At 43.8% G+C, this 17965-nt stretch overlaps 1 protein-coding gene across 24 annotated transcripts in view; it reads right to left on the bottom strand.

Annotated features, from left to right (window-relative positions):
* The window catches only part of C2CD5 (C2 calcium dependent domain containing 5), a 55927-nt gene extending 40919 nt beyond the window's left edge, over window positions 1-15008 (bottom strand). For 4 of the 24 annotated variants that reach the window (XM_064421485.1, XM_064421490.1, XM_064421487.1 and 1 more), the window contains exons 1-7: window positions 14849-15007; window positions 11542-11628; window positions 10005-10176; window positions 7931-8026; window positions 7277-7432; window positions 5321-5519; window positions 2645-2796 (exon numbers count right to left, since the gene is read on the bottom strand). In XM_064421485.1, coding sequence (XP_064277555.1) covers window positions 2645-2796; window positions 5321-5519; window positions 7277-7432; window positions 7931-8026; window positions 10005-10176; window positions 11542-11628; window positions 14849-14938 — 952 coding nt within the window. In that variant the 5' untranslated portion in view covers window positions 14939-15007. Of the gene's footprint in view, window positions 1-2644; window positions 2797-3747; window positions 3873-5320; window positions 5520-7276; window positions 7433-7930; window positions 8027-10004; window positions 10177-11541; window positions 11629-14848 lie in introns of those variants that run through there. The other 20 variants (XM_064421497.1, XM_064421498.1, XM_064421504.1 and 17 more) reach the window with 9 other exon arrangements.
* Window positions 15009-17965: the final 2957 nt, after the last annotated feature.

The following is a 17965-nucleotide window of genomic DNA, read 5'->3' as shown; positions in this document are numbered from 1 at the left end:
TTAAAAATCATTACTTGATTAACTTTATTTTGAAATTAATTTTTTAGAGACATGGTAATTAAACATTTTAAATGTCAATCAAAATTTGATAGCAAATAGCACGGAGTAAAACCCAAACAACGGAGTCTTTGCACACACTTCATCTGACTACTAGCATTATTTTGCTAGAGCAGGTTATTTTCCAAAGAGGTCATACATATATTTTATGATTTTCTAGAGTAATAAATCTTGTAGAATTCTAAGTTCCCATCAAGTAAAGGAGTTCCCATCTTCCCCATTTCCTCCAAACATATGCCATGGCACATCAGAATGTATTATCTGATTAAAAAACACCATGCTTTTTGTCAGCCTGATTCAGTTCATTTGTAGCGGTATAAAATACATCCCTACCCACAGAATTCTAACTCCGAACCCAAATTCAGCAAATGCATTTATAGAGCAGAATGGATAACACAAGCACAACTGTATTTCACAGAAGACATCAAGGTAATATTCTCCAGATTTGGAGCTATTGAAAATTAGATGCTTAAGCAGATCCAAGTTTCAGCCTGCAGTGTTTTGTCACTCATACTGGAAATTGTGGTATCTGCACTGTTTCTCCAGGTTAATCTCCACCTCAGACACATCAGCACACTAACTACCTGGCTGAGAAATAAAGGAGAATATAATATACTGCAGAAATAGCAGAAAATACTTTTTTCACATCAGCCAACCTGAGTAATGGGTGTCTCAAACCTGGTAACATTTGATGTGCCACATGAGAAGTCTGCATTTCTTTAACTGCTAAGATAACCAACTTACACTCTGATATACTTGAACTTGCTAAAAGCCTTGGGAAATGAAAACACTGGTCTAAACATATACAGTAATTGTTAAGAACAACATACTGAATTTAGTATGTTATGGAAGTGTCCTCTGCCTATCATCAAATTTTGGGTAAAAATAAAACAAATTACTCATGAGATGTTGTCCTTTTAATCTATTAAGATTCAAAATTGAGTTTGTCATAGCAAGATACAGCATGTTTAAATGTAACTGGAAAATCCTCTTTGGAGAAGTTTCAGTAGCAGAGTTAAAAGCTGCCAAAAAGGCAGTGCTAATAAGCAAAACTATGCCCACAGTGTGCTTTAATACTAGAAAGATAGCTAAAAAATACCTCTAAATATTTGAAAAATCCCTCCAAATAGGAGGCACCAATGGCAATCTGTTTCAGTTCTGAAGGAACCGACTAAAGACAGGATATATCCACCTCCCTAATCTTGCCAGGAAATACATAAGGCTGCTGCTTTACACCCTTCACATATTCACAGTGAGTTGCCACACGCCCAAATTCACAACACGTATATCTAGAAAGATGACCACTTATGTTACATTTAAATCCTTGACATGACATATTTTCCATGGTAAAATATGATCCAAGGAAACAGGTTTTCAAATATTCAGGAAGCCAAACACCTGAATTTGGGGTGCTCCCAAGTGATAAGCATCCAGTTACATCTGTAGGTCCTTTAAATGAGTGACCACCACAGGTTACCCAGAGGACAGACATCTTGTAAAAAGGACAAAAACTAAAATGTGCTTTTTTTGCTTGCTTGTTTTAAAAATGGGACAGAAGATAGCACTCAGAAAGACAGCTTGCTAACTGCGAATGTTTTTAACACATCTAGGGAATAAACTGCACAAAATATTTATTACAACTCCATTTGGATGCAATATTCAATTTATCTGCTAGGCAAAATTTTTGAAAGGACTTCCATCAAGTAAAGTTGAATCAACTACCTTAATACGCTTAAAATTTGTCTAATTAAATGGAGCCAAGAATGTTCTGAGCTTCAAATACCACAATTTAAAACATTACTTGAAAACCAACCACACTTCTATAAATAATTCTACAAAACACTTTGCCTTATATTAGCAAAATTCACAGCATTGGTCATATAATGAAAAATAAACATATAATAATTCTTTGAGTTTTGCTGACATTATTACTGTGATTCTAAGCACAGACTAAAAAATAAGGAGGGAAGAAAAAATGAGTTGAAGAAATTATGATAAAGCAATGGAAAAATAAAAATGCTTTTTGAAGATGGCTGGATTACTTCTAATGTAATTTAAGCTACTTCAAAAGTGTATACTGTGTATGTAAAGCTATTTCCACACACCAAGAGAATAAAAAGACAGTGGCTGCTACATTTCTAGTTTTGAATTTGCAAAAGGGAGTTCAAAATTAGATAAACGTATGCAGTAAACTTAGGGCACAACACAGCAGGCTTGAAGGCTACATAGTTTTAGTAACACCACCCTTAACATATCGTGGTGAGAAACACACTTCTATGATCTGTGATATGAAATGGAGGAAATAAGGAAAAGGCAGTTACTTAGGACTCCCTTAATGCTCTGAGATGTTTTATTTTGACTTGAATACAGTTGTGTCACAAAAGTAATTTTCATGTTATCCAGGACAGTGGAAATACAGGCAGGATTGAAATTTTGACCCTGCAGAAACCCTTTAGAGCTTGAGGTGTGCTGTGTGAGGTCTCCAATTTTCACATCATTTTGATAACTTTAATGCCAAAAAGCAAAAGGGGTTGAATGAAAATATAAAAAGAGAAACACAAACAAAAAGTGGGTGGAAGTGCCTTACCAGTTTTGGGTGTCAAACTCAAATCTGTGTCAGAAGAAGAGGACTGTCGACTGTAGGACTTGGAAGGTGAAAAGGAATAGGTTTGGTTTTTCAGAGGGGTGGAGGGTCCTGATGAATATGTATTGGGATTGGGATCTTCATTGAAAGGAATCCTGCCAGAAGAAGGTGGAAACATATTCAGTAATCCTGTGCCAAAGGACCTGGCTGACAGCAGCATGATCCAAACACCAGGATGGGACTGGGGCAGGGCCAGCAGCTACTCCTTAGGTGCGAGGCTGGGAATGAGGCCAGAGGCAAAGAAATGCTGTTTTACCCTCTCAGCATCCTACAGACAGATGCTCGTCATCTACAATGAAACAATTAAGCCAAATGAAAGGCATGAGATGTGACAAAAAATTATATATATATGCAAAATAAAAAAAAATTGAAAAGTTTATGGCTTAAAAATCTGGTCAAATACACAATGCTTTGAGTTAGTTTAATAAAGAAAAATGATTTCAAATTATAGCTGTGTTTATACATATTTATACACTTATGTATATACACATATGCATTTTAAGGTAAAAAAAAAATAAATATATGTTTCCTTATCCTATAGCATCAGCAGCATGCCACAGCTAAAAACAGAGCAAAGAGGAGAATCTTTATGGGAACAACTCTATTGACAAACAGTTTATTTATGCACAGCTTGACTTACCTGCTCTCTAAAACCATCTCTTCCACAAATGGCACAGACCCTTCCTAGAACCACTTTAAAACCTACTGCATCTGAATTATGTTTGAAAGCAATTATGAGCTCAAATCAATGTTTCCCAGTTACATCACCTTATCTTTTAGTTAATTTCACAGGAAGCAAGAGAGTGCTAAAGTGAAGAGTGTGGCTTTGTGGAAGAGACTCTGAGGCATCTCCAAGAAACTATCCTGCATTTGCTCGAGCTGCAGCACCCTGGGTGCTTCTTCCCTGGTAACAGCAGGTGTGTCTGTGAGGAAATGAGGGAGGAAAGACGGGCGGTACCTGCCTACCCTGCCTGCCTGCCTGCCCTTGGGAGCACTGTGCCTGTGGGCTGCCTCTCCCCAGCTGTGCAGTGTGAGCAGTCTCGTACCAGTGTAGATGAGAGTGGGAACAGACACAGAGAAGTTCTGAGTGAGCCGTGAGCCAGTAGCAGTGTGAATTGGGCTGTTGTGGGTCGAGCGGCATCCATGGCTCGGCGGGTGAACCAGCGGAGACCTGAGAGAGTTTGCAGCCAAGGCGGAAGAAAAGAAAACAATACATACAAACAGGTTGCAAAGTTATGTTATCAATGACTTCAGGGAGGTTTAGATAGAGGAGATCTCTAAGCAGACTCTAAGAATTCCAATTCCTAGCATGCAAGAGTCCAGATGAAATAAAAGGAGGGAAAGGAACGGCTTAAGCACTTGCTTGTGACTGCATCATTGATTTCTGGCAACAGGCCATCGAGTTAGTAAAGCCAAGAGTAAGAAGAATCAAATTAGTTGATTTTGCTGCCTTAGAGAAACACTTCCATTTTTTGAACTGAGACAATACCCATCACTGACTTGAACGTGGATAATTTGGGAGCTGGAATTTCCACATTTTGCTGCAGAGTGAAAGCCACTGGTTTATTTATGGGTGCTTTTTAAGTTCATAATTACCAGGTCTACCTTATTTGTTTTTAAACACCATGCTGTTGCTCTATGCTGCACTGTATCCTGAAGTTCTTTTAAACTTTAATTTTTTTAAATCAAGACAAGTCAAACAAGCTATGCCATGAAATAGGAAGCAGTAATTTGTAGAAGTCAGCTCATATTTTGCAAAATTTTGCAGAGCAATTGATGCCTGCACAACAAAAATGCCTTATCTCTATTGCAGTGACACAACAGTTCAAGTTAATGAAAATGGCTACTTCAATGAATACATCCAGAAATACAGAATGTAATACACTGCTGGGTGCAGTTTTTCCCTTCCTGTATTGCTCTACCAAACAGAAAATAACTAGTTTATCCATGCAAAAAAGCAACAACAGTTGAAAGAAGACTGCAAGCATATTCCTATTAATTTGTAAGCATATCAAAACACTGCATTCAAACTGTTTGGTGCTGCAGTACATATGACAAAAATCACAAAATTCTAATTCTCATCATTAAAAGATTTCTCTGCAAGTTCACTGTCTAGCTGTTTTGCCACAGTCCTTGTTGGACAACAGTAAAAAGCAAAGCACACAATAAAAGATGCGACCTCTTTGGGGTCATTGTCTAAATCACTGTCTAAATTCAAAATTTATCTTCTCTTATATGCTTATAAACATTTAAACTTGAACCAAAGTTGTATTTGTGAGAGGTCCTCACAAAGATGTTCATTGCACAAACACAGCATCAAAGAGAGCTCATTACAGTTAAACTGGTGGATCACAAGCCAAGGATATGTAGTACTACTGCTACATCAATACAAAGAAAGTCATCGTAAGTAAGAACTACCACTCCAGCTTCCACTGAAATAACTCATCCAATCTAAAACATTTCAGAATTGTGCAATAGAAAACTTATTGCAGACAAATAAAACTACAAAAGAATAACAAATTCTGGGGAAAAAAAGAAATCACACTGGTTATGAAAAACTGAATGAGTATGAAAGGAAGGGAGGTGAAATTTCCCTACAAGCTACTAATTCATACTTACTCCTTCATTTCTTTGGATGGGGAGTTACATGCAGGTAAAAATGCTGATGTGTTACTTAATTTATCCAACGTGCAGGCTGTTCCTATGGCTCTCACTACGAGTCCAGACTCTCCCTCCAAATCAAAACACTGCAAATAACCAACAACAGCGTTTCCTCTCATTTCAAGCACCTTCAAGCCAATCTTCCTTTGCAATTCACCTACAAAACAAAAGGTAAAGAGCTCAAGGTTGCAGTGAACTTCTATTCTCTTTTGTGGTCTTTGACTCTGATATCTTTGACATCTGTATGAATAGGCATGTGCAATTTCTTCATTTACCCATTTATTTAAGAATATTTCAACTTAATTCCTATCTTTTGCCCCTCTGCTGCAAACCAAACACTACCACTCCTATTAACTGCACACAAGGACTGAACAACTGTGACTGTAAGAAACTGGTCTGCCATTGATACTTTTTAGGAGGACATAATAAAAATTGAAAGGTTCTGTGTAGCTGGATTGCCTTGGTAGTAACTAAAGTGGAAAATATCTCTTCTTACAAAAATGAAAGATTTCCAAAATCCTCACTGTCACAAAGGATGGCCTAACAGTCCTAATGTCACTGCTGCTGAGAAATCAAGTGGAATGAAATGGTCAGAGAATCACAGAATTTCCTGAGATGGAAGTGACCCACAAGGACCATTTAAGTCCAACTCCTGGCTCTGGTTTCTGCTGCTTTCTTGAAGTCTGATTCTAAAATTACCAGCATAGGTTACTCTTGTAAACTTCTTAACTGAAACCATGCCTGAACCAGGCTTGAAAAACCCCTATGGTTGAGATGGAGTATGAAAGTTTCTTTTTAACTTAACATACAATGACACAGACCTATGAAAGACCCTGGCTCACCCACAGAAGTTACAGATTTCTTCAAGATTCTTTATGTGTGACCACCAATAACAATATTGCAGTAGCACACATTTTATTACATGAGGTAAAACAGCATTCCTGTGAGGATTTTTGGGTTTTTATCCTCTTATCTATGCCATGAATAAAATCTAGCAGAATACTTTATCCACCTGCACTATTTAAGCAGAGCAAGAATTATACAAATACGGATTCTGTAAACTAATATGGGGGCTATATTAACAAAAATGTCCTCATGTTACTTATGACAACAGTTTATTCCACTTTTTCCCTCACAGCATGCTGGCCTTCCCAATGAAGGTATATCTCTACCATCTTTTATGTTGCCCACTTATTGAAGATCTCATTGAAGATCACCTTCCACCAGCACAGGTAGCTCAGAGCCCCATCCAGCCTGGCCTTGGACTCTTCCAGGGATGGGGCAGCCACAGCTGCTCTGGGCACCCTGTGCCAGGACCTCCCCATCCTCACAGGAAAGGATTTAATCCCAGTATCCCATCCAAACCCACTCTCTGTCAGTGTGAAGCCATTCCCCTTGTCCTGTCTGTCCAGGCCCTTGGGAATAGTCCCTCCCATCTTTCTTGTAGCTCCTTTCAGGCACTGGAAAGCCACCAAGGTCACCCCAAAGTTTCTCTTCTTTAGGCTGAATAATCACAATTCTCCAATTCTTTCCTCATGGGAGATGCCTGAGAAACAATGAACCAAGCCCGATTTAGAGATGGGATGAGTAACATAAGCACTGATGAACACTGTATCTGCCATAGTGCATATTTGTTCACATACTGCAAAAAGTTCAAAGAGGGTGAAGTTCATTACTTGGAGTCAAAATTCTAGTGAGACTCCTCATATGGGTTAAGAGCATCTCGGAAAAAGTTTCACAGGTTTTGACCTTGCTAAAACCAATCGGCAGCAGCATGGCCTCACCAAGAAGTGAGAAAAACCCCAAAAAGCCAGTCACACTGTCCGTGGGTCAGAAATACAGAACAGTCAGTTGCAGAAGGGCTGTGAAGTGAAAGGAATGAGCAGAATGCCCAGCAGAGGGGCAGGGCAGTACCTGACATGAGCGAGATGAGCCTCTGGCGCGCCTCGTTGGACGCGCGCGGCGTGCGGATGCGGTCGATCCACTGGTACTCGGGGTCCTCGTTCACCACCAGCTCCTCCACGAAGCCGTGGATCACCACGGCCCGGTAGCACTTGGGGATGGACGTAGCTGGGACAGACACACAGCAAAGGGGTCAGAGACATGGCTCTGAGCCGAGGACAGCAAGAAAAGCCTACAATTACACATCAGAATGATTTCAGAAGTTTTCCGGACAATTTTCTGTGAAAATGTGACACACCCGGGAAGTTTTGCCCATGAAATCATGGAACCCTGTTAAGATAACTGTCCAGTGTACCAGTTACAGCATGTACCATTGTGAAAACTTCTCACTTGGGCCTCTTTAAAAGGATATGGACCCAAAATAACATCACATGTGTATGCACAGGCACTGAAATGCAACTTATGGACATTAAAAAATCCCATCAGTTATTGACATTGTTTTGAAACATGAACAGTAAAAATGTGTTAAAAACAAAAGCAATTTGTGTCAATGCTGTCTCCACTAGGTTTATGCAATGAACTGGTAAGAGAACGGAGACAGAAGAGGCATAGAAAGGAAAGGAGGGAAAACATTTTTGTCCAAATAAGCTTTTTTCATCTACTTACTGCAAAAAAATTTGACTCCACAGGATGACTGCCTAAATCTATTTAAATCATTGAAGAGATCTACTTTCACCACCACGTTGATCTCCCCACGTATACCTATCAATAAAAAACCATGAAATACCAGAAGTTATAACAATATAACTGCATCAATACAAGACTAGCCCTATAAATGATTAGTAATTAATGCCAGAGGAGCAGGATGCCATAGCCTTGCCTCTCAGATCTGCTGCAGAGACACTGGTTCAGAGGAAACTTCTAGTTCTGCCAAGCCTGTGGGGCTGAAACAATGAAAGCAATGCTCCTCAAATGCCCCTCTGCACCAAAGAGAACTTTATAAAATGGGACTGGGGAAAGAGAAGCCATCAGCCTCTTGATGCTGCAGTGGCCTCTGCTGCAGGAGGTGCTCCCTCTGCTCAATTTCCTCCCTAAAACAATTTCAAAACTGCAGTAAAGCTCCTCTCTGAAGTTCAACCCAAGGAGAAATATTTATGGTTCTTTGTAGAACCACAAAGTGGCACAGGAAGTGTTTGCAGAATACTTTAACTGTGACAAGAAATGTAGAAAAAATAAGGTATTATAGTTCTTCTAGACAATGATTAATTTTCAACTATGATTAAACCTTACTAGAAATGGAATATTTTCTAAGACAGAACCATTCCTTTTTGAATTTTCTTTCCTGTTCTGAGCTTTTCCTTGTTTTTCCCCACCCAGTAACAAAATCATTTCACATATTATACGATCTGACATATTGAGGACTAAACTTCTTGAGGAGTCTGATCTCTCATGTCTTCAGAAGCCTTGATCACATCAGCATATGACACTGAAACAACAGCACTGGATTTGTTGTTCAACTCAGACATTACAGCAATAAAACCAGCTGCATCTCCCTTCCAAAATGCGAACAGAAAGAAGCCTTCAGTTATAACAGAAAATGCCTCAGAGTTATATACTTTTATAAACAATCATGTTGAGGTGAAAGAAAAAAATTTAATACAAACTTATATACATTTTTTATTTATTATTTTTTAAGAAAGTGTCAATTAATGTTTGCCAAGGCTCCAGATAATTGAAATCTAACGCTATGAGCATGAAAATATAAGAATTCCAATTTTACTTAAAAGCTGTGATAAACCAACTTATCTGGAAAAATACAGAGAAATCTAACTCTCTCTAACCTCCCAGCTGTACACATCCTGAAACAAGTGCTTGCATAATTTAGCTCCAGAAGAAAATGTGTGATAGGAAAATGTGCACAGGATAAAAGGTAATTAAAAACACAATATTTTTGCAATATTTCTTAGTATCTCTGTTTGTTATTACTGGTTTAAGTGCAAAAAATACCATGCATCAGTTATGATGGGCATCCGGTGAACGCCATTAATTACTTCCCAACAATGAGTTATAATTAGCTTTGAACATCATTAGGTCATTTAATTCACCCTGAATAATGAACGAGGGGGACAATGGCAGCCACAGAGATGTTCTGCACTAAGGTATCCAAGCAGCAAGTTAATTGCTCTAAACTGACATTGGCTCTCTGAGGCAAAAGGTGTTCCATTAAAATCAAAAGCAAAAATATCATTACCTTTATTTTCTCACACCTTCAAGACATTCTGATGAAATCCACCTAGCAGTGAGAGCACTTACTGCAGGGAAAAGGAATTTCATCCTGTTGAAGATATCTCACATCCTTGTCCCTTCATCTCAATGGAAGTTTATCCCAAATTCCAGGAAGGCACACTTAAGTAACCCCAGCAAAATTACAATTGTTTAGTAAACATGTGGTAATTGGACAAATACGTCTGAGTCTTTTTTTTTTAATCTGAAATTTGCAGTAACTAGTGAAGATTTTTTCCCACTTGTCACAAGTCCTATGGAAGGCATTCTGCCAAGCACCAGTCTTTACTGCCCTGCCAAAAATCTTCTCATGTCAGAAAATAAGGGAAAAAAGCGCCAGGAAAGTAGTTTTCCAACTCCAAAGCTACAGTGATTACAAATTTCTGAAGACAGCTTACAAGATGACACGAAGCAGATGACATTTCAAAGAAGCCTATTATAAATCAGCAAACCTTACCGTGAATGGTATCATAAATTGGAAACCAGCCCGAGATGACCGTGGCTGCCTCGCTGTAGAGCAGAGGGTCGATGTCTATGTACACTTTGCCAATGGCATCATTGGCACTGTACGTGTCGTGATCAAGAACTGTGATCTGGAGAGGCTCGTCCTGGAGCTCCTCATCATCCACCTGGAAAGGAAACATTAACAGAAATCAGTGTTTAAAGATGTGCAGGGGAACACTGCTGAGAAACAAACGCAGAGGAAAGAATCAGTCATGGACAGTGACCTGACACAGATAAACCTGTAATGTCAGCTTCCTAAGCTAAACACTTGGTTTTATTCTTCAGAGACTGGTGAGATCCTGGAAACAGAGCTATCACTGGGAGAAGAACAGAAAAGCACAATTACGGAGATAATTAATCTTAAAATTCCACAATATTTTAAGTCACACTTAGAATATTGTCCACCTATCTCCATAATACACACTAATAGATAAATAAATAAAACAAGGAAGAAAGGAAAAGAAAGAAAATTTAAGATAAAATACTTCAGAGGACTATTATGCTCTGAAGTTAAGATTATGGTGTTGCCATCACTGGTCAGTGGTTTAAAAGCAGATATTTTACACAGCCTGCAGTAAAAGCTTAGTAATTCTACACATGCAATTTCCTAAATGCAATAACCCATCTACAGATAACAACTATTTTCTTTTAGGACTAAGACAGCTATTAACAAATTTTTGTGTTCGGTGTCACAAAGCAAGAATTAAGTTTGCTAACTGCAATGGGATGACTCATCTAAGTGTTTGCAGAATTGTGATATTGCCTTAGAGCACGCTTAATTGAACCAGAACTACACATTCAAGTGTTTCAATAATTAATTTATTCTAAACATAATCCTCATTTTTGAAGTAGTAAAAAAAACGAAAGAAACATGTAAACACTTGTTCAGGGCATAATGTCAAAGGACATCAACAAATTAGATCCTGGAAAGCAACAAGCAATTACAGGAGAATGCTGAGTGTCCTCATTATTACATAAGGAAACGAGAAGAGAAAGTGTCCAACAATTGTCCAAGCTCTTTGTTTTGTCATCTTCACACAGGAATTTTCCGTTTTCTCCTTTGCATTATCTTTGCGACCAAATGTAAGACTTCAAACACCAATTAACTTTCCTTGCTCAAAATGAAAAAACCGCACAAGAATACCTGTACTTTCATATGTATGTATTTATTTACAGATAGCTGTACTGACAAAGGCTAACCCCTGCTGCACTTCCCCACCTTCACTGCAGCACTCTCTTTTCTAGCAGAACAACACTGAAGCTGGATCCAAGCTGGCAAGCTTTTATCTTCACAAACACTCCTGAGAAGCCAGAGACGCCCTCAGCAAACAAGGTCTGCCCGGAGCTGGGTCTGCTGAAAAGGCTTTGTGCATGTAAACACAAACACACTTCAGTGCTCCTGCTCACTCTCTGCTGGAAATGCAATTATTTAATTGAGGCAGCTAAACCAGTGTCTATACAGTTACAGGCAAACTCTCAAAAACACTTACTTCAAATTTGAACCACTCAGAATTCCACTGAGGATTAAGTGATTTGGGATACACGTCTGTCTTAAATGTTGTATTTCCAAATTTCACCTGAAAACACAAACATTCAATTAACAATTACAAATATTAAGAGAAAAAAATTGAAACTCATTTAATTGACATATGCAAATAATTTCAAATACATATTTCAACAAATAATTTTCTTTTCACTGAATGGCTTTTAAATTCAATTTACATATATCAGTATCCATGTCAAGGACATTGCCAATCAATCTCTCTTTCTTCCTGTCATACTACTAAAATTGTTTCTTTTCCTCCTCAGTCATTTGAGAGACAAAAATATCACTTTTATTGGCTATTCAAAGTCACTTTACATACACTCCTTGCCTTCTATAAGGAAAAATATTCTAAGTGTTGATAGTTTATGACCTATTACTCTTCTCTCTAGGATTTCTAAATCAGCTTCATAGACAATTGATGAAATAAATAAAAAACAAACTGGATTTGAGATATACACAGAGAGGACTACTAAAAATTGAATATTTTCCATACTTTCACTGCTTATTGCACCTGTAACCACATAACAACCCACTTCAGCAGTACCCATATGGTCTCTGCAAGCATCTATTTCAGGCTAAGCCCATTTGGGTTCTGTGGGGGCTTCTTGTTTCCTTTTTTAAAGTGAAACTGAATTTCTGTGATGCTCCATACATCAGGAAGCCACACAGCACCACCGAAAAGCCTTTATTTCACTGCAGCTTTCATTTCAAACCATTTCCCAACACCTGAATGCTGCCTGCACCTCATACCAGCTACTTACAAATACTCAAAGTTAGATTTTCAAATTTATTCAAGATTCTTAAGGAAAATAATGACTAGGCAGATAGAAAAGAAATGCTGGAGTTAGAAGTTTTGACAGCTTCTATCTTTTAAAAGGCTAAAGGCATTTTGGAAACTAAATTTAGGCCTGGATTTGAACACTGGGTAGTAGTTCTGCTCAAGACAGCGTTAAGTGAGCACCTCGTACATTTCAATAACAGTGACTATTCTGCACAGGTGCATATCTCCTAACACTCAGGAGATTTCACACGTGCTGAAGTACAGTGAAGTGATGGTAGCACTGGCTGAGCTACCAATTAAACAGCAGGTCTGGCTGCAAAAGCTGCCGGGATCCCAGAGCCCTGGGCTCCACCCAGCCTGGTTCAGGCGTTATCTCGGGAGTAAATCAGTTCCCCTGGAGCCCCAGGCAGTTATAACTGACTTCCCCAGAACTCCAGCTAGCTCACTGAAGCTGGTACAGACAATAAAACACCACACTGCTCACTGTGCCAAGTTAACAGCACGTTTATGGAAGAAATTGTAATAAACATTCTGACTTGGGACAAGGATCATTGTGCTCATGCTAGCGAAGCCCAAGTTTTGCATAACCTGGGCCAAGTAATGGCTCTCAAGTCTCTTCTCATTTTCTTTTCTAGTTCCAAGTTCATATTGCACTATTTAACAAAGAAATTTAAGGTGAGTAAACAACTAGAACCTTAACATGTGCTTTTCATTCCATTTAAGGAAGAACACATTGCAAAGTTTTCAGCAATCTCACACAGAAAAATGAAACAATAGTTTCAATCTCAACTAATTTTGCAATAGATCCCACCTGCTGCATTGCCTACTCCATACACGGAAAGGGAAGTAACTCCACACTGCTCCTAATTAACAATCCCAAAAGCAAGGCCCCCATTTGTGTATTTCTGCACCCTTATCTGTGCCCAGGCACCCATGGCACTGCATGTCAACCCAGACAGGCAAACTGATCTTGATGAAAATGTCTATTTTCCTTTTTTGCTACACTAGTATTTTACTACATAATTTCAACAATCTACTTTGCTACACCGACAGCAGGGCTGGGAACAAGTGACCCACAGAAGAGGAGAGCTGTTTCTCCTAACACAGAGTAAAACCAGGCCAAATGAAACTCAGGGAACTGCATTTCCTAGCCCTGTTTTCCCTCTCTCCTAGTAGCAAGCATCAGAGTTGTTGTAATTTTAGACTGGATTAACAGGCAGCCTACAAGAGAAGCTTTCAAAAATTAAAACCTGACCAGTGAAACAGCTGACAAAACAGTCATGTAATAAAATTATGTACTATTTCTGCTCCACTGAAAGGCTGAAATACATCCTCATTTACCACCAGCTTACTTTCCCATTAAGCAATGCCCTTAGAGTCTAACATCAACCAAATTTTTAAGCACCAAATTAAATCACGACTTATATACCCCAAATTTATTTTTATATTAATATTATAATATTTTCCAGAGTACACAGGTCTAGAAAGACATTCTGTCTTCCTTCCTTAATTCTAGTATCCTGCCAGCTTCAACCACTCAGTTGTGGTACACCTCAGTCAGTATTTGTGGCACAAGACACGCATTTCCATAGCACACCATTTTTAAATAGTTCTGATTTTTCTCAGAGCATAAGTCCCAAACCTATGGGATGCTTCTGAAATGTTCTAAGTCATTCATATTGGAAAAAATGAATAAAAAAAGATAAGGATCGCGTGACGGGAATCATAAAAAGGCTTGGTTTGGAAGGGACCCTAAAGCCCATCTCATTCAAACCCCCTGCCACGGGCAGGGATGTCACCCATTGCTCAGAGCCCCATCCAACCTGGGCCTTAAATAACTTATTGTACAATCCCTTCCTGAGAAGGACCCTACATACTGCCTGCAAACTACGTGACTGCAAAGAAGGTTGAAGCTAGATACTCTGGGTGCAATGAAGTTATTTAAATACACAAATAATATCAAGTATTTGTTGACTAAAAGCCCCCTTTGAAAATATTTTAGCATTTCAAATGTTTTAAAAGGAAAGATGAACACTGGCCTCAAAAGTGAAGGCTGTACAACCGCTCATATATTCAGCAACACAACTGATTTAAAGGTGATTTGATTACTTCGCCATCCTCCTTGCCGCACGTCTGTGTAACCAGAGGCTGGGTTAGGCTGGAAATGCCCTCTGCGAGCCCAGGCTGCGAGCGAGCACAGCCACAGCACTGAGCCCCGAGCGCCTCCGGGGACGGCGGCTGCACCGCCGGGCAGCCCGCTCGGATGAGGGATCAGCCTTCCCCGGGCAGCCCGCTCGGATGAGGGATCAGCCTTCCCCGGGCAGCCCGCTCGGATGAGGGATCAGCCTTCCCCGACCCCCCTTCCCCGCTCCCCTTCCCGGGCAGCCCCGCCGCTGTCCCGCTGCCCGAGCGCGGCCGGGCCCGGCAGGTGCCTCCCCGCGCGGGCCCGGCCCGCTCCCCCGCCGCCCACCTCCACGAAGGCGTCGGTCAGGTCGCTGGCGCGGTCCATCACCGGCAAATGGCGCCCCGCCACGATCTTGACCTTCAGCTTCCCCGGCATCTTCTTCCTCCCGTGTCCCCCCCCTCCTCCTCCTCCTCCCGCGGCCGCAGCGACAGCGCGACCGCGCCTGTGCCATGAGCGGCGGGCGCCGCCTGCGCATGCGCGGGGAGCCGCGGCCGCGCCGCCCCGGCCGGAGGGAGCGGAGCCCCGGGAGCTGCGGGGGCCGGGAGCGAGCCCGGGAGAGCGGCCGGGGCCGGGAGCGGAGCCCCGGGAGCTGCGGGGGCCGGGAGCGGGCCCGGGAGAGCGGCTGGGGCCGGGAGCGGGCCCGGGAGAGCGGCCGGGGCAGCCCTCCTGCCGGGGCACGGCCACCCAGGGCAGGGCACAGCGAAACGTGCCCCGGGGGCTGGGACTTCCTGCAGAGAGGGACACTCCGCGCCCTCCCCGGGCAGCTGTGCCAGGGCTCTGCCATGCAGTGTAAGGAAGGTTCCTCACGTTGAGATTAAACTCCTTGTGCTTCACTTCATGGCCATTGCTAAACTCCTTGTGCTTCACTTCATGGCCACTGCTACACTCCTTGTGCTTCACTCCGTGGCCACTGCTCCTTGTTCACCGCTGGGCACCACTGACGGGTCTGGCACCTCCTCCTGGCACCCATCTGAGATGTTTACATGCACTGATGGATCCCTCTCGGTCTTGTCGGGAATAAACAGGCCCAGCTCCCAGCCCCTTCTCCTCAGCGCTGCCCCAGAGCCCTCTCCGTTTCCGTGTCCCTGCTGTACCGGGGAGCCAGCAGAGCACACAGCCCCCGGGGTGCGCTCAGTGGGGCGGGATGGCCCTGCCCGCACACCCCCGGCGCTCCCAGCTCAGATTGCCGGGCTCAGCTCTACGCCCTGCCCCTTCCTTCCCCGCGGAGCCGCTCTCCAGCAAATCCCGCCCCACCCGTGCCGGTATTTGGGCTGTCCCTGGCCAGGTGCGGCCCCTAAGCCCGGCCTATTAAAGCCGCGGGACGGCCCTGCCCGGCTCCAAGATGGTGCCCGCGGCCTCGGGGCTGCCGGAGCGCCGAGCCATCGATGGCGGGAGCGGGCCGCATCCCGCACCCTGTATCCCCCATCCCGTTCCCTGCCTTGTGCCCTCCCGGGAAAGCCGCCGCTGCCCCTTGGGATGGTCTGCCCTCCCCGGGAAGGAGTTGCTCCCATGGATACTTGCTCGGAGGGAGCCAGGAGCACCCGTGCATCCCCAGGCACTCGGTGTGAGCGTCCTGAAAAGGCTGAAATCAGCACCCCGACCCCCCCTGCCCGTGGGTTTGCTTTCTCTTCTTAATCGAAAGACAAATATTTACCGTATTTGAAGGATTATGGGTAGATTAAGTGGAGTTTAGTTATCAGAAATAGGATTTGATACGGGTCCCGCAGCCAGGCTGTAACTTTGTGATGCCTGAAAAAGCTCTTTGTTCAGGCACCAGCGCCGTGGAGCTCGGCGAGGAGCGGAGAGCAGGGCCAGGATGGGGCTGGCGAGGTTCTCAGGCAGGGGTACGGAACCGGGCTGCGGGAGAGCCGCGGGCGCCCGCTGGGCTGCTCCGGAGCCCATAAAGGAGCCCTTGTGTTCTGGCTCAGCACTCAGTGCTGAGCCAAATAGTAGATCTGCTGGGATTATTCTCCCCTCTTTCTAATCTTACAAAAAGACTAAATAATGCTGTGGGCTGGAGTGTGATACACCAAACAAATCATGTGACTGGAATGCAGCAGGGTGTGGCGTAGGGAATTACGGCATAGAGGATCTTTGGCTGCCTGCAGTGAGTCCCACCAACTTGGGACCACTTTGTCTCTTGGGCTTGTTTGGAAGCTACCCTTGGAACAATCCAGACTGTGGCTGATATTCATCATATCCGAGTAAATTGCAAACAGGCTAAATGCTTGTTTTTGACTCATCCATGCATTTTTACCATGGAATACTGCAATGAGAGGGCAGGAAAGGACCAGGGGTGCTGCACAAGCCAGCTGTGCCCATGTGGGCTGGATCAGCACTAGTGTGGCTAGCTGGGCCAGAGCAGGGACTGTCCCTGTCCCTGTGCCTGGCAATGGCTTGCCACAAACCTGGCACTCTGCTGCCTCAGGACCAGGAAGATCTTGGGGGGCTGGAGTGTGTCCAGAGAAGGAAACAGCTGGGAAGGTCTGGAGCACAAGTCGTCTGAGGAGCAGCTAGGGGTGTTTAACCTGGGGAAAAGGAGGCTCAGGGGCACCCTGTGGCTCTGCACAGCTCCTGGCAGGAGGGACAGCCAGGGGTCAGGCTGTGCTCCAGGGAACAGGACAGGGAATGGCCGCAGGCTGCGCCAGGGGAGGTTCAGGCTGGCATCAAGAATTTCTTCATGGAAAGGTTGTCCAGCACTGGAACGGGCTACCCAGGGAGGTGACGGAGTCTCCATCCCTGGAGGTGCTCAGGAAGTGATGGGATGTGGCACTCGGGACTCTAGTCTAGTCCACAAGGTGGTGATGGGTCAAAGGTTTGACTCAGTCTTGGAGGTCTTTTTCAGCAGAAATGGTTCTGTGGTTCTGAGACTGCTCCTGACGCCGGTGTCTCTGTTCCAAAGACGGGTTCCAAACGAAGGCGGGAATGGAGAATGCGGCCCCCTTCCCTCCGGATTATTACAACTTTAAATTAGGGGCTTTCGGGCAGAGCTCTGGGCAGAGGACGGGCAGTTTGTTGCCGGTGTGTGCAGTGTACCAGGGCAGAGAACCACGGCACGGCGGCGGGCCCGGCACAGGCCCGGCCCGGCCCGGCTCGGCCCGCCTGCAGCCCCGGCCGCGGCCGCCAGGCGGGGCTGTGCGCCGCTGCGCCCAGCTCCGGCCGCGGGATGGCGGCACGGCCGGGACGGACGGACAGGAGGGATGGATGGGATGGATGGGGGGCACGGCCGGGAGGGACGGACGGGAGGGATGGGGGGCACGGCCGGGAGGGACGGACGGGATGGATGGATGGGATGGATGGGGGGCACGGCCGGGATGGACGGACGGGAGGGATGGACGGGAGGGATGGATGGGATGGATGGGGGGCACGGCCGGGAGGGACGGACAGGAGGGATGGATGGAC

This window comes from Passer domesticus, chromosome 5 (assembly GCF_036417665.1).
Source record: "Passer domesticus isolate bPasDom1 chromosome 5, bPasDom1.hap1, whole genome shotgun sequence".
In the NCBI taxonomy this organism is placed as follows: domain Eukaryota; kingdom Metazoa; phylum Chordata; class Aves; order Passeriformes; family Passeridae; genus Passer; species Passer domesticus.
The sequence above is the reverse complement of the archived record's forward strand: the minus strand, read 5'-3'. Positions and strand labels throughout refer to the sequence as shown.